Source organism: Oncorhynchus kisutch, unplaced genomic scaffold (assembly GCF_002021735.2).
Source record: "Oncorhynchus kisutch isolate 150728-3 unplaced genomic scaffold, Okis_V2 scaffold963, whole genome shotgun sequence".
In the NCBI taxonomy this organism is placed as follows: Eukaryota; Metazoa; Chordata; class Actinopteri; order Salmoniformes; family Salmonidae; genus Oncorhynchus; species Oncorhynchus kisutch.
In genome coordinates, this window is record NW_022262908.1 from 85,637 (window position 1) to 107,500 (window position 21,864).

Here is a 21,864-nt window from a genome sequence, read left to right on the forward strand (position 1 = left end):
CTACTGTATTCTACTATATTAGACTAATCTACTGTATTCTACTATATTAGACTATTCTACTGTATTCTACTATATTAGACTATTCTACTGTATTATATTAGACTATTCTACTATATTATATGAGACTATTCTACTATATTATATTCTACTATATTAGACTATTCTACTATATTATATTCTACTATATTAGACTATTCTACTATATTATGTTCTACTATATTAGACTCTTCTACTATATTAGACTATTCTACTATATTAGACTATTCTACTATATTAGACTCTTCTACTATATTAGACTCTTCTACTATATTAGACTCTTCTACTATATTCGACTCTTCTACTATATTATATTCTACTATATTAGACTCTTCTACTATATTATATTCTACTATATTAGACTATTCTACTATATTAGACTCTTCTACTATATTATATTCTACTATATTATATTCTACTATATTAGACTCTTCTACTATATTAGACTCTTCTACTATATTAGACTCTTCTACTATATTAGACTCTTCTACTATATTATATTCTACTATATTAGACTATTCTACTATATTATATTCTACTATATTATATTCTACTATATTAGACTATTCTACTATATTATATTCTACTATATTAGACTCTTCTACTATATTATATTCTACTATATTAGACTCTTCTACTATATTATATTCTACTATATTAGACAGGAAGTAGAGGGGTGTGTTCTACTATATTAGACAGGAAGTAGAGGGGTGTGTTCTACTATATTAGACAGGAAGTAGAGGGGTGTGTTCTACTATATTAGACAGGAAGTAGAGGGGTGTGTTCTACTATATTAGACAGGAAGTAGAGGGGTGTGTTCTATATTAGACAGGAAGTAGAGGGGTGTGTTCTACTATATTATCTAGGAAGTAGAGGGGTGTGTTCTACTATATTAGACAGGAAGTAGAGGGGTGTGTTCTACTATATTAGACAGGAAGTAGAGGGGTGTGTTCTACTATATTAGACAGGAAGTAGAGGGGTGTGTTCTACTATATTATATTCTACTCTATGTATTGTGTCCTACTCCTTACAGTACTAACTGTGTCGTCTTTCCTTAGTAACAGACAGGAAGTAGAGGGGTGACTGACAGGATGTGACACCAAACTGTCCGTCCTCCGTGTTAAAATGCTAAACGCTCTTAGGAAGTCCAACCTCAAAACATTACATGGGAAAAACCAATAACACTCATCTAATCGTTTTATATCGTTAAATAACGTTATATATATCGTTTTATATATCGTTTTATATCGTTATATAACGTTATTTATTAACAATTCATTCATTAACTGATTCATTGTTTAAATATTTTAAAAAAATAGATTTGTTAGTCGTTTATTTAATTCGATAATTGAATCGTGAGTGCTGCAAGGCACCTGATTTGGGAATGCTTTGGCCTGCGTTGACGTCAGACTGCCACTGGGTGGCACTGTTTCACCATGTAGAGCTCCCTGTCCTTCAGTGTCCAATGGACAATCTAGCAACGGACTCCTACTACAGAGTTAGATAGTGCTGCTCAGCTAGTTCAGACCAACAGACTCCTACTACAGAGTTAGATAGTGCTGCTCTGCTAGTTCAGACCGACAGATTCCTACTGCAGAGTTAGATAGCGCTGCTCAGCTAGTTCAGACCAACAGACTCCTACTGTAGAGTTAGATAGTGCTGCTCAGCTAGTTCAGACCAACAGACTCCTACTGTAGAGTTAGATAGTGCTGCTCAGCTAGTTCAGACCAACAGACTCCTACTGTAGAGTTAGATAGTGCTGCTCAGCTAGTTCAGACCGACAGACTCCTACTGTAGTTAGATAGTGCTGCTCAGCTAGTTCAGACCGACAGACTCCTACTGTAGAGTTAGATAGTGCTGCTCAGCTAGTTCAGACCAACAGACTCCTACTGTAGAGTTAGATAGTGCTGCTCAGCTAGTTCAGACCAACAGACTCCTACTGTAGAGTTAGATAGTGCTGCTCAGCTAGTTCAGACCAACAGACTCCTACTGTAGAGTTAGATAGTGCTGCTCAGCTAATTCAGACCAACAGACTCCTACTGTAGAGTTAGATAGTGCTGCTCAGCAAGTTCAGACCAACAGACTCCTACTGTAGTTAGATAGTGCTGCTCAGCTAGTTCAGACCAACAGACTCCTACTGTAGAGTTAGATAGTGCTGCTCAGCTAGTTCAGACCAACAGACTCCTACTGTAGAGTTAGATAGTGCTGCTCAGCAAGTTCAGACCAACAGACTCCTACTGTAGAGTTAGATAGTGCTGCTCTGCTAGTTCAGACCAACAGACTCCTACTGTAGTTAGTGCTGCTCAGCTAGTTCAGACCAACAGACAGGGAAAGGGTTATGTGACTCCTGCCCCTGATGTTATGTCAGAAATGATCATGTCTGGACAACTAGTTGTTCAGAGATGACGGAACAACAACAACATATCAGTCTGTTGTTTTTTTAATACAGACGTTGATGTTGACCTTTAACCCTTGTGGCGGATATGATATAATACCCTGCTTTGCTTCTTTTGAAACGAAAAGGCTGCGATGTGCCTCTGGGCTCCTGGTGAAATGTGCTCCTGGTCACAGGGGACAGCTGACTGTGTGGATGACCTACTGAAGGTTACGTTCTCTCTCTCTCTCTGTGTGTGTCTCCTATCAGCTCTGTGTTGTCCAGTAAACAGGAAGGAACCCGCCCTGCTCAGAGAGAGAGAGATATACCCTCACCCACTGGTATCCAGGCAACACTGCTGGCCCTCTCTCTCTGTGTCTCCTATCAGCTCTGTGTTGTCCAGTAAACAGGAAGGAACCTGCCCTGCTCAGAGAGAGAGAGAGATATACCCTCACCCTTCTCATACACACGCAGATCAGCCACTGGTATCCAGGCAACACTGCTGGCCCTCTCTCTCCTGATGCCATCTTGGAGATGAGATGAGAGGAGGGGGGGGGGGGGGCGTTCGAGGGGATCACTTTTGCTGGTCACTGCATTCCAAAGTGTGTTGCATTATGGGGGAAATGATTGTCAGGCTTGCGGCTACATAACGACTGCATGAACTTTACCCCCAAGAACGGTAAAAGAAACCTTATGGAGCAGCAGGGACTGTAATGCAACACAAACATAGACACATGCTATGCTATGAGACACGATAACACACGCACTACACTTACACACACACGATAACACACGCACTACACTTACACACACACGATAACACACGCACTACACTTACACACACACGATAACACACGCACTACACTTACACACACACGATAACACACGCACTACACTTACACACACACGATAACACACGCACTACACTTACACACACACGATAACACACGCACTACACTTACACACACACGATAACACACGCACTACACTTACACACACACACGATAACACACGCACTACACTTACACACACACGATAACACACGCACTACACTTACACACACACGATAACACACGCACTACACATACACACACACGATAACACACGCACTACACTTACACACACACGATAACACACGCACTACACTTACACACACACGATAACACACGCACTACACTTACACACACACGATAACACACGCACTACACTTACACACACGCACGATAACACACACACTACACTTACACACACACGATAACACACACACTACACTTACACACACACGATAACACACGCACTACACTTACACACACACGATAACACACGCACTACACTTATACACACACGATAACACACGCACTACACTTACACACACACGATAACACACGCACTACACTTACACACACACGATAACACACGCACTACACTTACACACACACAACACTTACACGCACACACGATAACACACACACTACACTTACACACACGCACGATAACACACACACTACACTTACACACACACGATAACACACGCACTACACTTACACACACACGATAACACACGCACTACACTTACACACGCACTACACTTACACACACGATAACACACACACGATAACACACGCACTACACTTACACACACACGATAACACACGCACTACACTTACACACACACGATAACACACGCACTACACTTACAAACGGATTTAGTACTGTAGATATGTGGTAGTGGTGGAGTAGGGGCCTGAGGGCACACAGTGGGTTATAGATATGTGGTAGTGGTGGAGTAGGGGACTGAGGGCACACAGTGGGTTGTAGATATGTGTTAGTGGTGGAGTAGGGGCCTGGGGGCACACAGTGTGTTGTAGATATGTGTTAGTGGTGGAATAGGGGCCTGAGGGCACACAGTGGGTTGTAGATATGTGGTAGTGGTGGAGTAGGGGCCTGAGGGCACACAGTGTGTTGTAGATATGTGGTAGTGGTGGAGTAGGGGACTGAGGGCACACAGTGTGTTGTAGATATGTGGTAGTGGTGGAGTAGGGGCCTGAGGGCACACAGTGGGTTGTAGATATGTGGTAGTGGTGGAGTAGGGGACTGAGGGCACACAGTGGGTTGTAGATATGTGGTAGTGGTGGAGTAGGGGACTGAGGGCACACAGTGTGTTGTAGATATGTGGTAGTGGTGGAGGAGGGTACTGAGGGCACACAGTGTGTTGTAGATATGTGGTAGTGGTGGAGTAGGGGACTGAGGGCACACAGTATGTTGTAGATATGTGGTAGTGGTGGAGGAGGGGACTGAGGGCACACAGTGTGTTGTAGATATGTGGTAGTGGTGGAGTAGGGGCCTGAGGGCACACAGTGTGTTGTAGATATGTGGTAGTGGTGGAGTAGGGGACTGAGGGCAGACAGTGGGTTGTAGATATGTGGTAGTGGTGGAGGAGGGGACTGAGGGCAGACAGTGGGTTGTAGATATGTGGTAGTGGTGGAGTAGGGGACTGAGGGCACACAGTGGGTTGTAGATATGTGGTAGTGGTGGAGGAGGGGACTGAGGGCAGACAGTGGGTTGTAGATATGTGGTAGTGGTGGAGTAGGGGCCTGAGGGCACACAGTGGGTTGTAGATATGTGGTAGTGGTGGAGGAGGGTACTGAGGGCACACAGTGTGTTGTAGATATGTGGTAGTGGTGGAGTAGGGGACTGAGGGCACACAGTGTGTTGTAGATATGTGGTAGTGGTGGAGGAGGGGACTGAGGGCAGACAGTGGGTTGTAGATATGTGGTAGTGGTGGAGGAGGGGACTGAGGGCAGACAGTGGGTTGTAGATATGTGGTAGTGGTGGAGTAGGGGACTGAGGGCACACAGTGTGTTGTAGATATGTGGTAGTGGTGGAGGAGGGGACTGAGGGCACACAGTGTGTTGTAGATATGTGGTAGTGGTGGAGTAGGGGCCTGAGGGCACACAGTGTGTTGTAGATATGTGGTAGTGGTGGAGTAGGGGACTGAGGGCACACAGTGGGTTGTAGATATGTGGTAGTGGTGGAGTAGGGGACTGAGGGCACACAGTGGGTTGTAGATATGTGGTAGTGGTGGAGTAGGGGACTGAGGGCACACAATGTGTTGTAGATATGTGGTAGTGGTGGAGGAGGGGACTGAGGGCACACAGTGTGTTGTAGATATGTGGTAGTGGTGGAGGAGGGGACTGAGGGCACACAGTGGGTTGTAGATATGTGGTAGTGGTGGAGTAGGGGACTGAGGGCACACAGTGTGTTGTAGATATGTGGTAGTGGTGGAGGAGGGTACTGAGGGCACACAGTGTGTTGTAGATATGTGGTAGTGGTGGAGTAGGGGCCTGAGGGCACACAGTGTGTTGTAGATATGTGGTAGTGGTGGAGGAGGGGACTGAGGGCACACAGTGTGTTGTAGATATGTGGTAGTGGTGGAGGAGGGGACTGAGGGCAGACAGTGTGTTGTAGATATGTGGTAGTGGTGGAGGAGTGGACTGAGGGCAGACAGTGTGTTGTAGATATGTGGTAGTGGTGGAGTAGGGGACTGAGGGCACACAGTGTGTTGTAGATATGTGGTAGTGGTGGAGGAGGGGACTGAGGGCACACAGTGTGTTGTAGATATGTGGTAGTGGTGGAGTAGGGGCCTGAGGGCACACAGTGGGTTGTAGATATGTGGTAGTGGTGGAGTAGGGGACTGAGGGCACACAGTGTGTTGTAGATATGTGGTAGTGGTGGAGGAGGGGACTGAGGGCACACAGTGTGTTGTAGATATGTGGTAGTGGTGGAGGAGGGGCCTGGGGGCACACAGTGGGTTGTAGATATGTGGTAGTGGTGGAGGAGGGGACTGAGGGCACACAGTGTGTTGTAGATATGTGGTAGTGGTGGAGGAGGGGACTGAGGGCACACAGTGTGTTGTAGATATGTGGTAGTGGTGGAGTAGGGGACTGAGGGCACACAGTGTGTTGTAGATATGTGGTAGTGGTGGAGGAGGGGACTGAGGGCACACAGTGTGTTGTAGATATGTGGTAGTGGTGGAGGAGGGGACTGAGGGCACACAGTGTGTTGTAGATATGTGGTAGTGGTGGAGTAGGGGACTGAGGGCACACAGTGTGTTGTAGATATGTGGTAGTGGTGGAGGAGGGGACTGAGGGCAGACAGTGTGTTGTAGATATATGGTAGTGGTGGAGGAGGGGCCTGAGGGCAGACAGTGTGTTGTAGATATATGGTAGTGGTGGAGTAGGGGCCTGAGGGCACACAGTGTGTTGTAGATATGTGGTAGTGGTGGAGGAGGGGACTGAGGGCAGACAGTGGGTTGTAGATATGTGGTAGTGGTGGAGGAGGGGACTGAGGGCAGACAGTGGGTTGTAGATATGTGGTAGTGGTGGAGGAGGGGACTGAGGGCACACAGTGGGTTGTAGATATGTGGTAGTGGTGGAGTAGGGGCCTGAGGGCACACAGTGGGTTGTAGATATGTGGTAGTGGTGGAGGAGGGGACTGAGGGCAGACAGTGTGTTGTAGATATGTGGTAGTGGTGGAGGAGGGGCCTGGGGGCACACAGTGGGTTGTAGATATGTGGTAGTGGTGGAGGAGGGTACTGAGGGCACACAGTGGGTTGTAGATATGTGGTAGTGGTGGAGGAGGGGACTGAGGGCAGACAGTGGGTTGTAGATATGTGGTAGTGGTGGAGGAGGGGACTGAGGGCAGACAGTGGGTTGTAGATATGTGGTAGTGGTGGAGGAGGGGACTGAGGGCAGACAGTGGGTTGTAGATATGTTGTAGTGGTGGAGGAGGGGACTGAGGGCAGACAGTGGGTTGTAGATATGTGGTAGTGGTGGAGTAGGGGCCTGAGGGCAGACAGTGGGTTGTAGATATGTGGTAGTGGTGGAGTAGGGGCCTGAGGGCAGACAGTGGGTTGTAGATATGTGGTAGTGGTGGAGGAGGGGACTGAGGGCAGACAGTGTGTGGTGGAGGAGGGGACTGAGGGCACACAGTGGGTTGTAGATATGTGGTAGTGGTGGAGGAGGGGACTGAGGGCAGACAGTGGGTTGTAGATATGTGGTAGTGGTGGAGGAGGGGACTGAGGGCAGACAGTGGGTTGTAGATATGTGGTAGTGGTGGAGGAGGGGACTGAGGGCAGACAGTGTGTTGTAGATATGTGGTAGTGGTGGAGGAGGGGACTGAGGGCAGACAGTGGGTTGTAGATATGTGGTAGTGGTGGAGGAGGGGACTGAGGGCAGACAGTGGGTATGAAATCTGTGAATGTATTGTAATGTTTTTAAAATTGTATAAACTGCCTTGGCAGGAACTAATGGGGATCCATAATAAACCCCAGGAAGAGTAGCTGCTGCCTTGGCAGGAACTAATGGGGATCCATAATAAACCCCAGGAAGAGTAGCTGCTGCCTTGGCAGGAACTAATGGGGATCCATAATAAACCCCAGGAAGAGTAGCTGCTGCCTTGGCAGGAACTAATGGGGATCCATAATAAAACCCAGGAAGAGTAGCTGCTGCCTTGGCAGGAACTAATGGGGATCCATAATAAACCCCAGGAAGAGTAGCTGCTGCCTTGGCAGGAACTAATGGGGATCCATAATAAACCCCAGGAAGAGTAGCTGCTGCCTTGGCAGGAACTAATGGGGATCCATAATAAACCCCAGGAAGAGTAGCTGCTGCCTTGGCAGGAACTAATGGGGATCCATAATAAACCCCAGGAAGAGTAGCTGCTGCCTTGGCAGGAACTAATGGGGATCCATAATAAACCCCAGGAAGAGTAGCTGCTGCCTTGGCAGGAACTAATGGGGATCCATAATAAACCCCAGGAAGAGTAGCTGCTGCCTTGGCAGGAACTAATGGGGATCCATAATAAGACCCAGGAAGAGTAGCTGCTGCCTTGGCAGGAACTAATGGGGATCCGTAATAAACCCCAGGAAGAGTAGCTTCTGTCTTGGCAGGAACTAATGGGGATCCATAATAAACCCCAGGAAGAGTAGCTGCTACCTTGACAGGACCTAATGGGGATCCATAATAAACCCCAGGAAGAGTAGCTGCTGCATTGGCAGGAACTAATGGGGATCTATAATAAACCCCAGGAAGAGTAGCTGCTGCCTTGGCAGGAACTAATCTGGATCCATAATAAACCCCAGGAAGAGTAGCTGCTGCCTTGGCAGGAACTAATGGGGATCCATAATAAACCCCAGGAAGAGTAGCTGCTGCAGGAACTAATGGGGATCCATAATAAACCCCAGGAAGAGTAGCTACTGCCTTGGCAGGAACTAATGGGGATCCATAATAAACCCCAGGAAGAGTAGCTGCTGCCTTGGCAGGACCTAATGGGGATCCATAATAAACCCCAGGAAGAGTAGCTGCTGCCTTGGCAGGAACTAATGGGGATCCATAATAAACCCCAGGAAGAGTAGCTGCTGCCTTGACAGGAACTAATGGGGATCCATAATAAACCCCAGGAAGAGTAGCTGCTACCTTGACAGGAACTAATGGGGATCCATAATAAACCCCAGGAAGAGTAGCTGCTGCCTTGGCAGGAACTAATGGGGATCCATAATAAACCCCAGGAAGAGTAGCTGCTGCCTTGGCAGGAACTAATGGGGATCCATAATAAACCCCAGGAAGAGTAGCTGCTGCCTTGGCAGGAACTAATGGGGATCCATAATAAACCCCAGGAAGAGTAGCTACTGCCTTGGCAGGAACTAATGGGGATCCATAATAAACCCCAGGAAGAGTAGCTGCTGCCTTGGCAGGACCTAATGGGGATCCATAATAAACCCCAGGAAGAGTAGCTGCTGCCTTGGCAGGAACTAATGGGGATCCATAATAAACCCCAGGAAGAGTAGCTGCTGCCTTGACAGGAACTAATGGGGATCCATAATAAACCCCAGGAAGAGTAGCTGCTACCTTGACAGGAACTAATGGGGATCCATAATAAACCCCAGGAAGAGTAGCTGCTGTCTTGGCAGGAACTAATGGGGATCCATAATAAACCCCAGGAAGAGTAGCTGCTGCCTTGGCAGGAACTAATGGGGGTCTATAATAAACCCCAGGAAGAGTAGCTGCTGCCTTGGTGCAGGAACTAATAAATACAAATGTGATCAACATCATGAAGTTTCTGCAGTTGCTTTTCGCCGACTTTATCCTGCCAGTCACCACCTGCATTGTGGGAAGCTCTGTTGTCCACCAATCATAAGGGTGTTTTTGTTTGACTCAAGCGGACGTGACTGAAAAAAGGAACCCATTTTGTGCGATTCATGTATACTGTGGACAAATGAATGGATATTTTAGGCTCTCTCTAACCAATTGATAGTACAATATATATTTAAAAATATACTGTACCATTCAAAAGTTTGTTAACCTACTCATTCAAAGGTTTAGAACACCTACTCATTCAAAGGTTTAGAACACCTACTCATTCAAAGGTTTAGAACACCTACTCATTCAAAGGTTTAGAACACCTACTCATTCAAAGGTTTAGAACACCTACTCATTCAAAGGTTTAGAACACCTACTCATTCAAAGGTTTAGAACACCAACTCATTCAAAGGTTTAGAACACCTACTCATTCAAAGGTTTAGAACACCTACTCATTCAAAGGTTTAGAACACCTACTCATTCAAAGGTTTAGAACACCTACTCATTCAAAGGTTTAGAACACCTACTCATTCAAAGGTTTAGAACACCTACTCATTCAAAGGTTTAGAACACCTACTCATTCAAAGGTTTAGAACACCTACTCATTCAAGGGTTGTTCTTTATTTGTACTATTTTCTACATAGTAGAATAATAGTGAAGACATCAAAACTATGAAATAACACATATGGAATCATGTAGTAACCAAAAAAATGTTAAACAAATTAAAAAATATTTTATACTTGAGATTCTTCAAAGTAGCCACCCTTTGCCTTGATGACAGCTTTGCACACTCTTGGCATTCTCTCAACCAGCTTCGTGAGGTAGTCACCTGGAATGCATTTCAATTAACAGGTGTGCCTTTTTAAAAGTTAATTTGTGGAATTTATTTCCTTCTTAATGTGTTTGAGCCAATCAGTTGTGTTGTGACAAGGTAGGGGTGGTATACAGAAGATAGCCCTATTTGGTAAAAGACCAAGTCCAATTTATGTCAAGAACAGATCAAATAAGCAAAGAGAAACAACAGTCCATCATTACTTTAAGACATGAAGGTCAGTCAATACGGAACATTTCAAGAACTTTCTTCAAGTGCAGTCTTAAAAACCATCAAGTGCTATGATGAAACTGGCTCTCATGAGGACCACCACAGGAAAGGAAGACCCAGAGTTACTTCTGCTGCTAAGTTAGACTTACTAGCCTCAGAAATTGCAGCCCAAATAAATGCTTCACAGAGTTCAAGTAACAGACACATCTCAACATCAACTTTTCAGAGGAGACTGTGTGAATCAGGTCTTCATGGTCGAATTGCTGCAAAGAAACCACCACTGAAGGACACCAATAATAAGAAGAGACTCTATTGGTTGAAATCTGTCCTTTGGTCTGATGAGTCCAAATATTTGATTTTTGTTTCCAACCGGTGTGTCTTTGTGAGACCTAGACTAGGTGAACGGATGATCTCTGCATGTGTGGTTCCCACCGTGAAGCATGGAGGAGGAGGTGGTGTGATGGTGCTTTTGCTGGTGACACTGTCGGTGGTTTGCGCTTAGTGGGACAATCATTTGTTTTTCAACAGGACAATGACCCAACACACCTCCAGGCGGTCTAAGGGCTATTTGACCAAGAAGAAGAGTGATTGAGTGCTGCATCAGATGACATGGCCTCCACAATCACCCAACCTCAACCCAATTGAGATGGTTTGGGATGAGTTGAACCGCAGAGTGAAGGAAAAGCAGCCAACAAGTGCTCAGCATATGTGGGAACTCCTTCAAGACTGTTGGAAAAGCATTCCGGGTGAAGCTGGTTGAGAGAATGCCAAGAGTGTGCAAAGCTGTCATCAAGGCAAAGGGTGGCTACTTTGAAGAATCTCAAATATATTTTGTGTTTGTGAGAGATCACGTACTACTCACATGTCAGCCTGACTCTGGACCAATCACCATCTCAGCCTGACTCTAGACCAATCAGCATCTCAGCCTGACTCTGGACCAATCAGCATCTCAGCCTGACTCTAGACCAATCAGCAACTCAGCCTGACTTAGCCAGCATCTCAGCCTGACTCTAGACCAATCAGCATATCAGCCTGACTCTAGACCAATCAGCATATCAGCCTGACTCAGCCAGCATCTCAGCCTGACTCGAGACCAATCAGCATCTCAGCCTGACTCTAGACCAATCAGCAACTCAGCCTGACTCTTACAGACTAAGTTATTAAATTGTCAACATTGTGTCTCTCCCTTTCCAACCCTTAAGAATATAATATAGAAGTGTAGTGTGGTGTATCCATGTAGTGTAGTCATGAAGTGTAGTGTGGTGTATCCATGTAGTGTAGTCATGTAGTGTAGCCATGTAGTGTAGTCGTGTTGTGTAGTCATGAAGTGTAGTGTGGTGTATCCATGTAGTGTAGTCATGTAGTGTAGTGTGGTGTATCCATGTAGTGTAGTCATGTTGTGTAGTCATGAAGTGTAGTGTGGTGTATCCATGTAGTGTAGTCATGTAGTGTGGTGTATCCATGTAGTGTAGTCATGTAGTGTAGTCATGAAGTGTAGTGTGGTGTAGTCATGTTGTGTAGTCATGTTGTGTAGTCATGAAGTGTAGTGTGGTGTAGCCATGTAGTGTAGTCATGTAGTGTAGTCATGAAGTGTAGTGTGGTGTATCCATGTAGTGTAGTCATGTTGTGTAGTCATGAAGTGTAGTGTGGTGTATCCATGTAGTGTAGTCATGTAGTGTAGTGTGGTGTATCCATGTAGTGTAGTCATGTAGTGTAGTCATGAAGTGTAGTGTGGTGTATCCATGTAGTGTAGTCATGAAGTGTAGTCATGAAGTGTAGTGTGGTGTATCCATGTAGTGTAGTCATGAAGTGTAGTGTGGTGTATCCATGTAGTGTAGTCATGTAGTGTAGCCATGTAGTGTAGTGTGGTGTATCCATGTAGTGTAGTCATGTAGTGTAGCCATGTAGTGTAGTGTGGTGTATCCATGTAGTGTAGTCATGTTGTGTAGTCATGAAGTGTAGTGTGGTGTATCCATGTAGTGTAGTCATGTAGTGTAGTCATGAAGTGTAGTGTGGTGTATCCATGTAGTGTAGTCATGAAGTGTAGTGTGGTGTATCCATGTAGTGTAGTCATGTAGTGTAGTCATGAAGTGTAGTGTGGTGTATCCATGTAGTGTAGTCATGTAGTGTAGTCATGAAGTGTAGTGTGGTGTATCCATGTAGTGTAGTCATGTAGTGTAGTCATGAAGTGTAGTGTGGTGTATCCATGTAGTGTAGTCATGTAGTGTAGTCATGAAGTGTAGTGTGGTGTAGTCATGTAGTGTAGTCATGTAGTGTAGTCATGAAGTGTAGTGTGGTGTATCCATGTAGTGTAGTCATGTAGTGTATCCATGTAGTGTAGTCATGTTGTGTAGTCATGTAGTGTAGTCATGTAGTGTAGTCATGTAGTGTAGTCATGAAGTGTAGTGTGGTGTATCCATGTAGTGTAGTCATGAAGTGTAGTGTGGTGTATCCATGTAGTGTAGTCATGTAGTGTAGTCGTGTAGTGTAGTCATGTAGTGTAGTCATGTAGTGTAGTCATGTAGACGTGTAGTGTAGCTGTTGGTTAACTATCTAACTAACTATTCATCAGTCTTATGTCTTGGGGGTAGAAGCTGTTCAGGGTCCCGTTGGTTCCAGACTTGGTCCATCCATGTGCAGCTCTCTGAGTTTCTGGAATTGATCTGATAGATGCATTAAATTGGGCTCGGTCTGACGTGTGTGTGTGTGTGTGTGTGTGTGTGTGTGTGTGTGTGTGTGTGTGTGTGTGTGTCTCAGGGAGGGTTATTTTTACATGTCAGTGGTCCAGAAGTGTGTGTGAGAATGACGTCCACACAGTTCTCATTCGCGTGACCCTGCTCTCTCCTCCAGTCAAACCACTGTCATGTGCCTCCACTGTGTGTGTGTGTGTGTGTGTGTGTGTGTGTATGACTGTCTGTGTGTATGACTGTCTGTGTGTGTTTGACTGTCTGTGTGTGTTTATGTATAAAGGTGTGTGTATTAATGTGTGTGTGTATTAAGGTGTGTGTGTATTTTAGGTGTGTGCATTAAGGTGTGTGTATTACTGTGTGTGTGTATTACTGTGTGTGTGCATTAAGGTGTGTGTATTATTGTGTGTGTGTATTATTGTGTGTGTGCATTAAGGTGTGTGTGTATTTTAGGTGTGTGTATTACTGTGTGTGTGCATTAAGGTGTGTGTATTACTGTGTGTGTGCATTAAGGTGTGTGTATTATTGTGTGTGTGTATTATTGTGTGTGTGCATTAAGGTGTGTGTGTATTTTAGGTGTGTGCATTAAGGTGTGTGTATTACTGTGTGTGTGCATTAAGGTGTGTGTATTATTGTGTGTGTGTATTATTGTGTGTGTGCATTAAGGTGTGTGTATTACTGTGTGTGTGCATTAAGGTGTGTGTATTATTGTGTGTGTGCATTAAGGTGTGTGTATTACTGTGTGTGTGCATTAAGGTGTGTGTATTATTGTGTGTATTATTGTGTGTGTATATTTTAGGTGTGTGTGTGTGCATTAAGGTGTGTGCATTAAGGTGTGTGTATTAAGGTGTGTGTATTAATATGTGTGTATTATTGTGTGTATTATTATAATAATAAATGCCATTTAACAGACGTTTTTTATTCAAATTGACTTATAATCATAATGCATCATAATGCATCGCATCAGCATACGTTTCTGGTATCCCAGCGGAAATGGAGCCCTCTGTCCTGGGTTCCATGTTCTACTAACTGAACTACAGAGGACCATGTTCTACTAACTGAACTACAGAGGACCATGTTCTACTAACTGAACTACAGAGGACCATGTTCTACTAACTGAACTACAGAGGACCGTGTTCTACTAACTGAACTACAGAGGACCATGTTCTACTAACTACAGAGGACCGTGTTCTACTAACTGAACTACAGAGGACCATGTTCTACTAACTGAACTACAGAGGACCATGTTCTACTAACTGAACTACAGAGGACCATGTTCTACTAACTGAACTACAGAGGACCATGTTCTACTAACTACAGAGGACCGTGTTCTACTAACTGAACTACAGAGGACCATGTTCTACTAACTGAACTACAGAGGACCATGTTCTACTAACTGAACTACAGAGGACCATGTTCTACTAACTGAACTACAGAGGACCATGTTCTACTAACTGAACTACAGAGGACCATGTTCTACTAACTGAACTACAGAGGACCATGTTCTACTAACTGAACTACAGAGGACCGTGTTCTACTAACTGAACTACAGAGGACCGTGTTCTACTAACTGAACTACAGAGGACCATGTTCTACTGACTGAACTACAGAGAACCATGTTCTACTGACTGAACTACAGAGGACCGTGTTCTACTAACTACAGAGGACCATGTTCTACTAACTGAACTACAGAGGACCATGTTCTACTGACTGAACTACAGAGGACCATGTTCTACTAACTGAACTACAGAGGACCGTGTTCTACTAACTGAACTACAGAGGACCATGTTCTACTGACTGAACTACAGAGGACCATGTTCTACTAACTGAACTACAGAGGACCGTGTTCTACTAACTACAGAGGACCATGTTCTACTAACTACAGAGGACCATGCTCTACTAACTACAGAGGACCATGTTCTACTAACTACAGAGGACCATGTTTTACTAACTACAGAGGACCATGTTCTACTAACTGAACTACAGAGGACCATGTTCTACTAACTACAGAGGACCATGTTCTACCAACTGAACTACAGAGGACCATGTTCTACTAACTGAACTACAGAGGACCATGTTCTACTAACTGAACTACAGAGGACCATGTTCTACTAACTGAACTACAGAGGACCATGTTCTACTGACTGAACTACAGAGGACCATGTTCTACTAACTGAACTACAGAGGACCATGTTCTACTAACTGAACTACAGAGGACTGTGTTCTACTAACCACAGAGGACAATGTTCTGCTAACTGAACTACAGAGGACTGTGTTCTACTAACCACAGAGGACAATGTTCTGCTAACTGAACTACAGAGAACCATGTTCTACTAACTGAACTACAGAGGACCATGTTCTACTAACTGAACTACAGAGAACCATGTTCTACTAACTACAGAGAACCATGTTCTACTAACTACAGAGGACCATGTTCTACTAACTGAACTACAGAGGACCATGTTCTACTAACTACAGAGGACCACGTTCTACTAACTGAACTACAGAGAACCATGTTCTACTAACTGAACTACAGAGGACCATGTTCTACTAACTGAACTACAGAGAACCATGTTCTACTAACTGAACTACAGAGGACCATGTTCTACTAACTGAGCTACAGAGGACCATGTTCTACTGACTGAACTACAGAGGACCATGTTCTACTAACTGAACTACAGAGGACCGTGTTCTACTAACTACAGAGGACCATGTTCTACTAACTACAGAGGACCACGTTCTACTAACTGAACTACAGAGAACCATGTTCTACTAACTGAACTACAGAGGACCATGTTCTACTAACTGAACTACAGAGAACCATGTTCTACTAACTGAACTACAGAGGACCGTGTTCTACCAACTGAACTACAGAGGACCACGTTCTACTAACTGAACTACAGAGAACCATGTTCTACTAACTGAACTACAGAGGACCGTGTTCTACCAACTGAACTACAGAGGACCACGTTCTACTAACTGAGCTACAGAGGACCACGTTCTACTAACTACAGAGGACCATGTTCTACTAACTGAACTACAGAGGACCGTGTTCTACCAACTGAACTACAGAGAACCATGTTCTACTAACTGAACTACAGAGGACCGTGTTCTACCAACTGAACTACAGAGAACCATGTTCTACTAACTGAACTACAGAGGACCGTGTTCTACCAACTGAACTACAGAGAACCATGTTCTACTAACTGAACTACAGAGAACCATGTTCTACTAACTACAGAGAACCATGTTCTACTAACTGAACTACAGAGGACCGTGTTCTACTAACTACAGAGGACCATGTTCTACTAACTACAGAGGACCATGTTCTACTAACTGAACTACAGAGGACCATGTTCTACTAACTACAGAGGACCATGTTCTACTAACTACAGATAACCATGTTCTACTAACTGAACTACAGAGAACCATGTTCTACTAACTGAACTACAGAGAACCATGTTCTACTAACTACAGTCGACCATGTTCTACTAACTGAACTACAGAGAACCATGTTCTACTAACTACAGAGAACCGTGTTCTACTACCTGAACTACAGAGAACCGTGTTCTACTACCTGAACTACAGAGAACCATGTTCTACTACCTGAAATACAGAGAACCGTGTATTGAAGTGAGGAGAGTTAACCTGTGTGTGTTTCTCTCTAGGCTGGTCGGTTTAGAGGTCTGACGAAGGGCTTCCCTCCTCTACCTCAGCGCTCCTCGGGAAGGCGCTCCTTCGGCCGCATCAGCCTGGCACGCTCGCTGGATGACCTGGAGGTAGGACACACACACAGACACCCACACACATACACACACACACACACACGCAGGTGCAGGCATACATACATACACACCCATATGCCCTTAAATCCTCAAACAAAACACTTCTACCTAAAACTGACCCTCACACTTCTACCTAAAACTGACCCTCACCACCCCTAAAACACTTCTACCTAAAACTGACCCTCACCACCCTAAAACACTTCTACCTAAAACTGACCCTCACACTTCTACCTAAAACTGACCCTCACCACCCCTAAAACACTTCTACCTAAAACTGACCCTCACCACCCCTAAAACACTTCTACCTAAAACTGACCCTCACCACCCCTAAAACACTTCTACCTAAAACTGACCCTCACCACCCCTAAAACACTTCTACCTAAAACTGACCCTCACCACCCCTAAAACACTTCTACCTAAAACTGACCCTCACCACCCCTAAAACACTTCTACCTAAAACTGACCCTCACCACCCCTAAAACACTTCTACCTAAGACGGACAAATCTGGGTTTAGCGGATGCCAGGATAACGCTTCCTGCTCGAATGCGTAGTGCCAACTGTAAAGTTTGGTGGAGGAGGAACAGTGGTCTCTGTCTCTTTTTCATGGTTTGGGCCCCTTAGTTCCAGTGAAGGGAAATCTTAACTCTACAGCATAACAATGACATTCTAGATTATTCTGTGCTTCCAACTGTGTGCCAACAGTTTGGGGAAGGCCCTTTCCTGTTTCAACATGACAAAGCAATGTCCGTACAGAAATGGTTTGTCGAGTTCGGTGTGGAATCACTTGACTGGCCTGCACAGAGCCCTGACCTCAACCCAATCTAACACCTTTGGGAGGAATTGGAACGCCAGGAGGCCTAATCACCCAACAATGTTCCAACATCTAGTGGAAAGCCTCCCCAGAAGAGTGGGCTCCCGAATGGCGCAGCGGTCTAAGGCACTGCATCTCAGTCACTACAGACACCCCGGGACAATTCCAGGCTGTATCGCAACCGGCCGTGATTGGGAGTCCCACAGGGCTGGCTACAATTGTCCCAGCGTCGTCCGGGTTTGGCCGGTGTAGGCCGTCATTGTGAATAAGAATTTGTTCTTAACTGACTTGTCTAGTTAAATAAAGGACACATAAAAACAATAAAAGACTGGAGGCTGAAGACTGGAGGCTGGAGGCTGTTATAGAGTCCTCCATGTTAAAGCCTTTCCAGAAGACTGGAGGCTGGAGGCTGTTATAGAGTCCTCCATATTAAAGCCTTCCCAGAAGACTGGAGGCTGGAAGCTGTTATAGAGTCCTCCATGTTAAAGCCTTCCCAGAATACTGGAGGCTGGAAGCTGTTATAGAGTCCTCCATGTTAAAGCCTTCCCAGAAGACTGGAGGCTGTTATAGAGTCCTCCATGTTAAAGCCTTTCCAGAAGACTGGAGGCTGGAGGCTGTTATAGAGTCCTCCATATTAAAGCCTTCCCAGAAGACTGGAGGCTGGAGGCTGTTATAGAGTCCTCCATGTTAAAGCCTTCCCAGAAGACTGGAGGCTGGAGGCTGTTATAGAGTCCTCCATATTAAAGCCTTCCCAGAAGAATGGAGGCTGGAGGCTGTTATAGAGTCCTCCATATTAAAGCCTTCCCAGAAGACTGGAGGCTGGAGGCTGTTATAGAGTCCTCCATGTTAAAGCCTTCCCAGAAGACTGGAGGCTGTTATAGAGTCCTCCATGTTAAAGCCTTCCCAGAAGACTGGAGGCTAGAGGCTGTTATAGAGTCCTCCATATTAAAGCCTTCCCAGAAGACTGGAGGCTGGAGGCTGTTATAGAGTCCTCCATGTTAAAGCCTTCCCAGAAGACTGGAGGCTGTTATAGAGTCCTCCATGTTAAAGCCTTCCCAGAAGACTGGAGGCTGGATGCTGTTATAGAGTCCTCCATATTAAAGCCTTCCCAGAAGACTGGAGGCTGGAGGCTGTTATAGAGTCCTCCATGTTAAAGCCTTCCCAGAAGACTGGAGGCTGGAGGCTGTTATAGAGTCCTCCATGTTAAAGCCTTCCCAGAAGACTGGAGGCTGGAGGCTGTTATAGAGTCCTCCATGTTAAAGCCTTCCCAGAAGACTGGAGGCTGTTATAGAGTCCTCCATGTTAAAGCCTTCCCAGAAGACTGGAGGCTGGATGCTGTTATAGAGTCCTCCATATTAAAGCCTTCCCAGAAGACTGGAGGCTGGAGGCTGTTATAGAGTCCTCCATGTTAAAGCCTTCCCAGAAGACTGGAGGCTGGAGGCTGTTATAGAGTCCTCCATGTTAAAGCCTTCCCAGAAGACTGGAGGCTGGAGGCTGTTATAGAGTCCTCCATGTTAAAGCCTTCCCAGAAGACTGGAGGCTGGAGGCTGTTATAGAGTCCTCTATATTAAAGCCTTCCCAGAAGCCTGGAGGCTGGAGGCTGTTATAGAGTCCTCCATGTTAAATCCTTCCCAGAAGACTGGAGGCTGGAGGCTGTTATAGAGTCCTCTATATTAAAGCCTTCCCAGAAGACTGGAGGCTGTTATAGAGTCCTCCATGTTAAAGCCTTCCCAGAAGACTGGAGGCTGTTATAGAGTCCTCCATATTAAAGCCTTCCCAGAAGACTGGAGGCTGGAAGCTGTTATAGAGTCCTACATATTAAAGCCTTCCCAGAAGACTGGAGGCTGGAAGCTGTTATAGAGTCCTCCATATTAAAGCCTTCCCAGAAGACTGGAGGCTGGAAGCTGTTATAGAGTCCTCCATATTAAAGCCTTCCCAGAAGACTGGAGGCTGTTATCGTAGCAAAGGGGGGGACCAACTCCATATTAAAGCCTTCCCAGAAGACTGGAGGCTGGAGGCTGTTATAGAGTCCTCCATATTAAAGCCTTCCCAGAAGACTGGAGGCTGTTATAGAGTCCTCCATATTAAAGCCTTCCCAGAAGACTGGAGGCTGTTATAGAGTCCTCCATATTAAAGCCTTCCCAGAAGACTGGAGGCTGTTATAGAGTCCTCCATATTAAAGCCTTCCCAGAAGACTGGAGGCTGGAGGCTGTTATAGAGTCCTCCATATTAAATCCTTCCCAGAAGACTGGAGGCTGAAGGCTGTTATAGAGTCCTCCATATTAAAGCCTTCCCAGAAGACTGGAGGCTGTTATAGAGTCCTCCATATTAAAGCCTTCCCAGAAGACTGGAGTCTGGAGGCTGTTATAGAGTCCTCCATATTAAAGCCTTCCCAGAAGACTGTAGGCTGTTATAGAGTCCTCCATATTAAAGCCTTCCCAGAAGACTGGAGGCTGGAGGCTGTTATAGAGTCCTCCATATTAAAGCCTTCCCAGAAGACTGGAGGCTGAAGGCTGTTATAGAGTCCTCCATATTAAATCCTTCCCAGAAGACTGGAGGCTGAAGGCTGTTATAGAGTCCTCCATATTAAAGCCTTCCCAGAAGACTGGAGGCTGTTATAGAGTCCTCCATATTAAAGCCTTCCCAGAAGACTGGAGGCTGTTATAGCAGCAAAGGGGGGGACCAACTCCATATTAAAGTCTTCCCAGAAGAGTGGAGGCTGTTATCGTAGCAAAGGGGGGGACCAACTCCATATTAAAGCCCATGATTTCGGAATGAGATGTTAGACGAGCAGGTGTCCACATACTTTTGGTCATGTAGTGTACACACACACACACACCCGTGTATGTATGCTGGATTACCCAGCATGCCGTGCTGCAGGGACTTCACTCTCTTCTTTCTCTCTATTCTACCTTATTTTCTTCCGGTCGCTGGGCCCCTGTTACATGATGTCCACAAACAGAGACAGCCTTGTTTAGGAGAGAGAGAGAGAGGAGGAGAGGGAGATGGAGATGAGGGAGAGGAGGGAGGAGGGGAGAGAGAGGAGGGGGAGAGGGAGAGGAGGGGGAGAGGGAAGGGAGAGGAGAGGGAGAGAGAGGGAGATGTGGGGGAGAGGGAGATGTGTGGGAGATGGAAAGGGAGGTGGGGGAGAGGGGAGAGGGAGAGGGGGGAGAGAGAGGAAGGGGGAAAGGAAAAGTAAAGTGAGAGCGAGAGGGATGAGGGGGAGGAAAATGGTGAAAAGGGGAGATTATTCTAATAGAAAAGGGGGAGAGGGGAGAGGAGGGGGAGAGGGGAGAGGAGGGAGGGGGATGGATGGATAGAGTTCCCTGGCTGGTATTTCTAATGAACACTGATGAGCAATAGGCTGACATTCCTCTCCGTAGAGAGACCACACACACACACACACACACACACACACAATTATCACCCCAGTCATGCACACATAGACACACTCTAATTATCTGGCTCAATCCACACACACACCCTCCTCTCAGCCTTCTTGTTTCATCTCGTCACAGAGACAGTACTAACCAGCTAATATACCCAGCGTTGTTTGTGTGTGTGTGTGAGAAGGGGACCTCAAGGCTTGTCTTATGATCAATATGATTCTCTAGACCTGCCTTATTGTCTTATGATCAATATGATTCTGTAGACCTGCCTTATTGTCTTATGATCAATATGATTCTGTAGACCCGCCTGATGTCTTATGATCAATATGATTCTGTAGACCCGCCTGATGTCTTATGATCAATATGATTCTGTAGACCCGCCTGATGTCTTATGATCAATATGATTCTGTAGACCTGCCTTATTGTCTTATGATCAATATGATTCTGTAGACCCGCCTGATGTCTTATGATCAATATGATTCTCTAGACCCGCCTGGTGTCTTATGATCAATATGATTCTCTAGACCCGCCTGGTGTCTTGTGATCAATATGATTCTCTAGACCCGCCTGATGTCTTGTGATCAATATGATTCTCTAGAC

At 45.5% G+C, this 21,864-nt stretch overlaps 1 protein-coding gene across 1 annotated transcript in view; it reads left to right on the top strand.

Moving 5' to 3' along the window:
• LOC116363893 (regulator of G-protein signaling 12) overlaps positions 1-17,598 on the top strand; it is a 41,731-nt gene extending 24,133 nt beyond the window's left edge. Inside the window, exon 8 of the mRNA XM_031817242.1 lies at positions 16,947-17,598. Coding sequence (XP_031673102.1) covers positions 16,947-17,222 — 276 coding nt within the window. The 3' untranslated portion in view covers positions 17,223-17,598. The remainder of the gene's footprint in view (positions 1-16,946) is intronic.
• The last annotated feature ends 4,266 nt before the right edge of the window (positions 17,599-21,864 follow it).